This window comes from Poecilia formosa, unplaced genomic scaffold, assembly GCF_000485575.1.
Source record: "Poecilia formosa unplaced genomic scaffold, Poecilia_formosa-5.1.2 Scaffold553, whole genome shotgun sequence".
In the NCBI taxonomy this organism is placed as follows: Eukaryota; Metazoa; Chordata; class Actinopteri; order Cyprinodontiformes; family Poeciliidae; genus Poecilia; species Poecilia formosa.
Window position 1 is genome coordinate 174,941 of NW_006800492.1, and position 8,881 is coordinate 183,821.

Consider the following 8,881-nt stretch of genomic DNA (forward strand, 5'->3'; position numbering starts at 1 on the left):
CTGCTGATCCAGAATGTATTTCTTTTTGTTCCAGGCAGCGGTACCAGTCTCTACTGGAGCGAATCCCCCGGCGCCTGACATCGTTACATGCTGAGGTGGTAGCGCAGCGGGCTCTGGACCGTCGGCTCATTGAGGAAATTTACCACATCAAGGCAACCATCCAGGAGATAAACATGTATGTAGGTCAGGCTCAGAGTAGTAAAAGAAAACAAGTAATTTAATTGTGGTCTCAGGGAGATTTTGATACACCAACTAGTTTAAGAAGGGATAATAAATGCCCTAATTTTAAATAATATCTTTCATTGAAACATAGGTGAAGCTGAGAGATGTGTGTCTCCTCATTTTCATGCTTTTCTTTGTGTGTTTTGTTCTCAGGGAACTAGCAAAAGTCAGAGACCATGATGCTTTTGTTTCCGATAAGGTGCAGCACGCACAGGAGGAACTTGCCAAAAGCTACAAAGACACTCTCAGCTGCTCAGAGTCAGTCTGGCAGAATTGTAACAGTGATTAATGGCAAACTACATCACCATTCATCAAGTAGAACAAATAAGAATTAATTCTTCTAAATTGATTTGGTTTTTTGCATCTGGGCACAGTCTATGTTGTTGTATCATAGCTTTTTTAAACATTGTATAAGTAAAAGCAAACTTCTTCTGCCTTTTTTCCTTGTGATGGATGTGAAATGGGACAATTTTTAAATACGCTTGACAAAAATGCTACCTCTGAAATGATAAATGTGCCTCTCTAAGTGTTGTCCAGGGTTACCACCGTATGTATGAGCTGCACAGGACTCGTCTGGAGGATCAGCTGCTAAAGATGACGGGAGACAGAGACTATTGGAGCCAGTTCACCTTCAACCTCGCCCTCAAAGTACAAGAAGCCATTTTGTTGTGCTGTTCTCTTTTTTTGCGTACATTGTTCTTTATTTCATCTCTTTGTGTAGCACAATAAACAAAGGAATTAGATTTTTAGGAATATGTTACAAGTAGGACTGGACAATATGGCTGAAAAAGGGTGTCACAACATAAGGGTTTCATATCAGTCGATATCAATAATTATTAATTAGTTTTTTGGTGTTAAATATCTGAAAAACTGTCAAACTGGTTACTGTTTACTGTTTTGTCCACGGTTTTCACTCCACACCATTCTTGTTTATTTTTAAGCAGCTATGAGAAATGGTGGTGAAACATGAAACTCAAGTTACTCAGCAGGTTGTTGCTAGGTAACCACAAGTTACTCAACAGCTCGTTGCTAGGTAACCAAAGAGTGAATGAGTTAGTTGATGCCACCAACCTCGCTTAGCTGCTGTGTGGTTCTGAATTGGACTGCAGTGAAATGATTGAACATTCTCTCAGACGTATTGTCTATTGATATTGATCATGTGTGAATCTGAATATGTACTGTTATTGATTAGTTGTCCAGCCCTAGTGACATGTTAGATTTGCATTAAAGCACATTTTTCTTCTAAACATGCCAGTTTAGCCCATGTTTGTTTCAGGTTTTGTTAAACGGTTTCTTTTCTGTCAGGTGATTAAAGTGAAGAAGCTCCGGCTTGTGAGTGAGCTGTATGTCAGTGAGGAAGGCTGGTTCAAGACAGCACAGGACTGCCTCATCTACATCTCCACACAGGTGAAAGTCAAAGCACACTCTTATTTTCACCACCACAGGTGGACGCTTGACTGTCCTACTCCTCCTACTGTAGGATATATGTGATCTGGATGTCATAGTGGAGTTAACCAACAGGTGGAGAGATCAGCTGATCGACCTCATGTTCTTTGTGAAGAAGATTCAGCTTGTTCAGTTTGAACAGCTCTCCTCCATACAGGGAGACATTGAAAAGTGGCATTATTACATCAGCACACAGAATCTGTGAGGACATAATTTTTAAAACAAATTTTCTCAACATCTGTTTGAATCTTATTTTGCACTTTTATTGACACTCATACGTATTTTTCTTGCGATTCTCATCGGATGTTATTAGGTATGAGGTTCCAGAATATGACGTTACAACACTGGCAGAAATCCATGAAGACCTATGGAAGTGGTCAAATGTAAGAGAGGATATTTATTTTCTTTTCCTTCTGTGGTGTTTTTTGGGAGATTATCTTTACAAAAATACAGAATCTTACCAAATATTTTTGATGTAGTATGGTGCTGGATATCCTGGAGCATAAACTCAAAAAAACTGACTTCAGCCATTCAATTGTAGCTCTGTAGGCTTCTTGTTGTGCTGAAGGATGAACCTTCACCTCATTCTCAAGTTTTTTGTTGGGTCTAACCAGTTTTCTTTCCAGATTGTCTTGTATGTGGCTCTACATTCCCTGTGATTGAAAAGCAAAACCCCAAGAAAATACATTGAAGTTTGTAGTTGTAGCTTGACAAAATATGAAAAACAATGTGTCCAGAAAATAGCAGTTGTTGTTTTTCTGAGGCTTTACTGTTTTTTTTTTTTGTTTTTTGTTTTTTTGCAGAAGCTGTCACTTGCATCTGAGGAATGCCAAGGTGAAAGAAAGATTTTATTTAAGAAGAGACTGAGTGAACTCTACCACACCCTGGATAAATTTATAAAAATAAGCTTTCATATTGTTGAAAGACACACTTTCCCTGATGTTGAGTCTGCCTTGAGCCTTGAGACTATAAAAGAGCTGGAGAATGACGTAATTGAACTTCTCAAACAGTATGACACTCAAGTCAGTGGTGAGAGCAGATTTTAAACTTGTATTGTTATTGACACATGCACAATAACAATAATTTAGTTTTGTCTCTGTTAGTCTTCATTGAATCTCATGTTAGCAAGGTAATTGTTAAGATATGGAATGAATTAAAAAGCTGAAAATAATCCCTTCTGCAGCGATCCACCGACTCCTTACATCCATGTTTAAACTGCTGGACTTCTGGGCTTCTGAAACTCATGTTGTGCTGCAGCTGTTATGTCCTCTGTCAGCGATGAGCCCCTCTGACTGGGCTAAACTGGAAGAAGCTTTGTCTAATTGCCAGAAAATGTCTGCAGAGATATTTTTGTACTTCTCCTTCACACAAAAGGAAAAACAAACGGACCCAAAAATGGTCCAAAAAATCCCTGACTTGTAGTAAGTGTTTTAAATATTCAATTGTAAATTGAATGTATTAATGTACAATTTAAATTGTGAATTGAGTAGAAAATGGCTCTTTGAATAATATTTTCTAGATAAGCCTCAATATTTCAAGAGCCTTTTAAAAGTGTTCATTGCATCTTCCTGTGGTCAAAAAGCAAAGCCGCTTCATTATCATAATTCTCATTATCACAATCGGACTGATCTGTTTTTTATTAGTAGAGCAAGAGAGATTTATGTAAACTAAAATAAGAGTACATATTTACCATGCAGTTTCACTGCAATAAATTATTACAGCAATCAGGGCTGCATTAGATTGTATTCAGGAACATTTTCAGATACTATTTATAAATTGCTTAAAGTTCTGTGTTGTGTGTGTCTGTTCAAAAAGCTCAGGGTCAGAAAAGTTGATAGATGAGGTTCTGGAGCTCCCAAAACGCCTGTTCAGCTTCACTGAGACTGAGAACAAGAAACTGCAAGAAGAGGTGAGTTTTAAGCGCTCTTCAGGAAAATATCACACTTATGGTCCTGCTTGTAGTCAGGAATTTTTTTTTTTTGGTAACCAGACTGACAAATATTAACAATATCAAAGAAGAAAGAAAAAAATAGCAACGAATTAGCCAAAATATAATTTTACAAACTATTAAGCAGACTTGAATTCGGTTTTTGAGCATTTTGGTTCGATTCAGAATTCCCAGGACTAGGATTTGAGTTCCTCTATTGAATTGATTTTTTTTCTCCACCTGAACTTTGGGTGCCATTGAGGTAATGAGATCCTGTCCATCAATTGACCAGTTTAAACCTGCAACTTTCACAACACTTTATGTGTGGCAGCCATATTGAATCTTGAGCTTTGGACCAGGGTTTCTGAATTTCAAGTTACAATCCTAACTTCAAAAAGTGTACTGAGTTTGATTCCTGACCTGTGCTGCTGTCTTTCTCCCTTGTGTCTCTGTCTATAGTCTGTCTGACTTCTGTGAATATAAAGGCCACTAATGCCATAAAGCATTTTACAACAAACACTAAAAGTATCAACTACAAGCAGATCACAATATAACTGCATTAAACATATTATCGATCCAAAATGTTGTCCTCACATTTTATACAATAATTGATTACTGCAACTGATATTTTGTCAGTGAGCAGCCATTAGCCCAGTGTGGATGAGAGGGATGAATAACTAATGTTTTCTCTCTTTCCTTCATTGACTGTAATGGTGCAAATGTTTGTTTCATTGGCTCCTCCCCTTTCAGGTGACTTGTCTTCACAAAGGTCAAACAAACTGGATGTTGGATCTGTTGCTTCACATGTTACCTGACCAGACTGAGGAAGGAGATAAATATCTGAAACGTGAAGACAAATTAGAAAACTCAAGACAAGCTTTAGTTAAGGATGCAAAAAGGCTTTCTAAGAAATTGGTCTATTATTCCAGATTTATTACCAGGTATTAAAAATTGTCACTTTCTGTTGTTGCATTAAGTATTGTATCAAAAAAATTCATGGATTCATACAACTGAAAATGCTGTTTTTCTATTCTAGATCATGCAATTTAATTTTGGAGCAGTCATTGGTGGTGGACCCTTATTTTGCAGAGGTGGGAGATAGGAGAAAACAGCTTAAAAAGCTGCAGGTAAATGAGACTGTGGCGTCTTTCCAACTTTGACTGTGGCCCTAAACTTTTCTGAAGATGTTTTAGAAAGCCAGTGCACAAGCCTGCATTTGTGCAGTAGTTTGTTTAGGCTTTTCAGTAAAAATGTCAAAATACCTCTATTGCAAAAATAAAGATTTGTCAGGATTAAAACAAGCATAAAAGGTGATAATTTTGTAGAATAGTAGGCTACATAAATAGGAGTTCCAATTAGTCTATAATTTTCAGTACATGTGGTTTTGATATGACAGAAAAAAACAGCAATTTATTTACCAAGCTTAATTTCTATCCTCAGACAGATGGTAATAAATGGTTGGAAAGTGTAAAAATACTGCTCAAAGGACTTAATGAGAAATTTGAGGAGGAACTCATCGAGCAACCCGAAGAAACTTCAAGCAGCCCTCAGCCACCAGAAAGCATGGAGACTCAGGTGACAACCCATCATAAAGGCGTCCCAGAGTAGTTAGACTAAATGATGATCATGAATGAAGTTAACTGGTTTTCATTGTTCACCAAGTATGTGCTAGGTATGTAAAAATCTTAACCTCTTCATGTTTATAATTCTGAATCTGGACACAAAAGATGGATCTGCTCCTAACCTCTCTATGAAGAAATAGCATCTCACATGTAAATAATGCATTTTACAACTATTTAGAGGGAAAGTCCTTCTGTATTTATTTGAATATATAGTTATGCATTACTAAAGAACATGTTTGTTTCTTATGCAGATTGTATAAAAACAGAAAAACTGCTAAAAATAATTGGTAACTTTGTTAGAGGAGAGAAAACAGAACAAAAAGTAAAATTAATTTTAGCTCAGGTGATCTGTGCATCCTTTAATACGCTGCCATTTTGCCAGGTATTTTCTTGACCCACATGCAGAATTATACACAGAAATGTATTTAGCATTTAGACAGAACAACAAGGGGAAGGCTTGAACTCTGGGTTCTCTGGCATCTGGAGGGAGAGGAGGAATGATTAAAGATGGCTGACAGAACTGCAGTGGATGACAGTGGAATGTTAGGAATCTAACGGAGACTCGATAAGAGGAGGTCTAACAATGTTTAACTTTAGAGTAGCTTGTTAGACTAAATGATAAATTTTAAATGAAGTTAACTGTTTTTCAAGTTCATTGCTAGACATGTGAAGTCTTAGCTTTTGCCTGTTTCTAATTCTGAAACTGGTCACGAAAGATGAATCTACTCCTAATCTCTCAACTTTCTGATGCAACTTTTTAGAGGGAATGTCCTTCCATATTTATATATATTTATAGTTCTGCATCACCAAAGGCCATGGCTGATGGGCTTTCAAATTGTGCAAAAACAAAAAAAAAATCTGCTGAAAGTTATTGGTAACTTTGTTAGAGGAGAGAAAGAAACATTCTCTGCTACTGGCTTTGGATTAAAAAACAGTTCAGAAATATTACAAAAGGCAGATTTTATCATGCCTTTACATGTTTGCCTGATATGTTTTGCAATCTATTTGTAGAAAATATAAATATCAGTCTGAGTCCATCATCAGCCTGAATTGATAGATATGTTTGCAGTCTGCTTTGTGAATTTAATACAAAACAGAGCATAAAAAATACAAATAAATGGTTTATGTTCCTGCTTTGTGAAGCCCTTGTCTTATTCTGTAAATGATTATGAGTATTGGCTGGGTGCCTGTGTGTGTTACAGACCAGTGAAGGTCCTTTACAGGAGCCCAGGAAAGCTGACAAAACCAGAGATGGGACTGAGCCAGAAAAAACTTAATGATATGAACTATAAATGTCTTGGGAAGAATGCCTCTTAAAGAAAATCCTTAAAAACCTACAACTTTAAATAAAATTAAGCTAACATTAATTTTAGCTTAATTGATCTGTACATTAGTGATGGGCCAGATGACACCAAAACCTCGGCACATTTTCTTGATCCACATGCAGAATTACACAGAGAAATGTATTTACACAAGCAGAACAAGGGGAAGGCTTGAACTCTGTGTTCTCTGGCAATGATTAAAGATGGCTGACAGGACTGCAGTAGGTGAAAGTGGAATGTTAGGAATCCAAAGGCAATTTGATAAGAGGAGGTTTGACAGCATTAAACCTTGTTGTGGAAACCAAATACATGTCTTCAACTAGAATGGCTGATAATCAGGCAAAGACCACAGCTCCTTAAATCCACTGCAGATAATCAGCTAATTGCAAACAGGTGCAGAGTTTTCAGCAGCACAAAGATCTTCTGTGGAGGAACGATCTCACACACGCACATAGAAACATTTCATCTGTTACATTGATTTGTTAGATCATTGAAAGATGTTTGTAAATAAATATGATAGTAAGTGTTACTTTGATTATTTTTTAGATGACAACTGAAGAACCTGAAACAGAACAACAAGAGGTCAGTCAAATAAATCATAAGTTTTTAGTATTTTAAGGTCATGCTTGTTCATGCTTAGCGTTGGGTTATTTTCTGTTTTACTTTTGCAGAAGTTAGTTGTTTTCTATGAAAAATAAAAAGAATATATGATACCATACATGTTTTTAAACAGTTGGCTTTATTTCTATTTTTAAAATCTCTCAAGAGATTTTAGAAAAAAAATCAGAAAATAATTGTTTTATCTTCATTCTTTGTGTTTGTGGGTTTGAACATTATCTGTGTAATCAAAGAATAAAGTGCAAAATATGCTGAAGGAATTCAAGAATATTAAATATTTTTGTTAAAAGAAATATTTTTTTACAAATATGAATTTCTTGTATTCATTATTATAGTAAAATTAATAATGCTGTCGTCCTGCAGAGGCCAACAGTAAAGCTGATAGACTATGATGGAAACATCATTCAAGTATATCAGGATGACAACATGGTCCAGCTGCCTGGGGTCAGATGATTTAAAACATGGATTTTTTAAACAACTGGCAGAAAGATTTGCCTTTCTACAGAACTGAATCATCTGTCTGACTGAACCCAGTTTGTATGTTTCTACCAGGGCAATGAGCTGGTTATGTGTCCAGTAACAGAAGAAGCTCAAAAAGCTTTCTCTGATCTAACAACAGTATTGCTGCTGCAGAAAGAACTAAGGTAGGACATGTGTCTCCATTTTCTGTGCTTGATTTGTCTGAGCATCTACATCATTAAATAAAAGTTAAAATTGTCTTGAAAAAGTATACGCTCAACTTTCAACCACAAAACTGAGTGAATTCGGTTGAAAATGATGTGTTAAAGCAATACAAAATAATAATTACTGTTAGCTAGAGTGGAAATGATACACAGTTTTTTTTCTATAGGAAATACACAAAAATGTGTATCCTACATATATATTTGACTTTCTTTACTGTGATACCCCTGATTAAAATCCTGTACAACCATTTGACAAATTAGCCTTATTTGAACATATATTCTAATTTAAAGAATATGACTATTAAAAGGTTTTGCACAGCCTTGTATTTGTATTAGCTGTGGCCTAATTGCTTTTAAACAATAACAAATCAGTCATTTCTTCTAAAGTGCTGAAAATGTTACAAAGTAAAACATATTTGGTAAAAGTATATCAGAAGTGGTGCAAAGAAATGCTGGTATCTTTTTTGACTGTTTTGAAATATTCCTATGATTATTGTTCAGAGTGGTTTTTTCCTAAGTTGTGCAGCCAAAAATTGGAAATGTCTCATGTTTTTTCTCAGTGACTCTGAGAAGCTAGCAATAATTGCTGAGAACCGAGCTCGGGCAGCCGAGGAGGCTCTGACTGAAGCGCTGATTAAGATTAAAGACCTGGAGAGATTGCTCCAGAGACAGCCTGCTCCTGAGCCTCCAAGCAAAGATGGTAAAGCCTTGCTACTTCCTGGACAAAACAAACATGAGCATTAAAGTTCACAATGTCTTTTTTATTTTTTCAGAGGAAAAGAAAACACCACCTCGTTCCCCACCTCCAGCTGCAGAACCAACTTCTGAAACATAATCCACAGCTGAAGCCAAACTAGAAAGCAACACCATGAAGAAAACATGTTGTGACTGTGTTTATGTTTGAGGCTGTCTTATTTATTTTTGCTGTATTTGGCAAAGAAGAAAAATATTAATGGCTACATTTAACAACCCACAACTTCTCAAAGTGTGATGCATAAAAAAAAAAAAACTGAAGAAACCAGAAAAGCAATATACATTTAC

At 36.1% G+C, this 8,881-nt stretch overlaps 1 protein-coding gene across 3 annotated transcripts in view; it reads left to right on the forward strand.

Annotated features, from left to right (window-relative positions):
- The window catches only part of axdnd1 (axonemal dynein light chain domain containing 1), a 16,193-nt gene extending 7,321 nt beyond the window's left edge, over positions 1–8,872 (forward strand). For 2 of the 3 annotated variants that reach the window (XM_007540669.2, XM_016665167.1), the window contains 17 exons: positions 35–175; positions 376–480; positions 750–870; positions 1,528–1,629; positions 1,703–1,869; positions 1,982–2,051; positions 2,472–2,697; positions 2,852–3,089; positions 3,484–3,577; positions 4,346–4,536; positions 4,632–4,722; positions 5,036–5,170; positions 7,086–7,121; positions 7,521–7,601; positions 7,710–7,801; positions 8,401–8,540; positions 8,614–8,872. In XM_007540669.2, coding sequence (XP_007540731.1) covers positions 35–175; positions 376–480; positions 750–870; positions 1,528–1,629; positions 1,703–1,869; positions 1,982–2,051; positions 2,472–2,697; positions 2,852–3,089; positions 3,484–3,577; positions 4,346–4,536; positions 4,632–4,722; positions 5,036–5,170; positions 7,086–7,121; positions 7,521–7,601; positions 7,710–7,801; positions 8,401–8,540; positions 8,614–8,675 — 2,092 coding nt within the window. In that variant the 3' untranslated portion in view covers positions 8,676–8,872. Of the gene's footprint in view, positions 1–34; positions 176–375; positions 481–749; positions 871–1,527; positions 1,630–1,702; positions 1,870–1,981; positions 2,052–2,471; positions 2,698–2,851; positions 3,090–3,483; positions 3,578–4,345; positions 4,537–4,631; positions 4,723–5,035; positions 5,171–6,419; positions 6,491–7,081; positions 7,122–7,520; positions 7,602–7,709; positions 7,802–8,400; positions 8,541–8,613 lie in introns of those variants that run through there. The other variant, XM_016665168.1, reaches the window with a different exon arrangement.
- Positions 8,873–8,881: the final 9 nt, after the last annotated feature.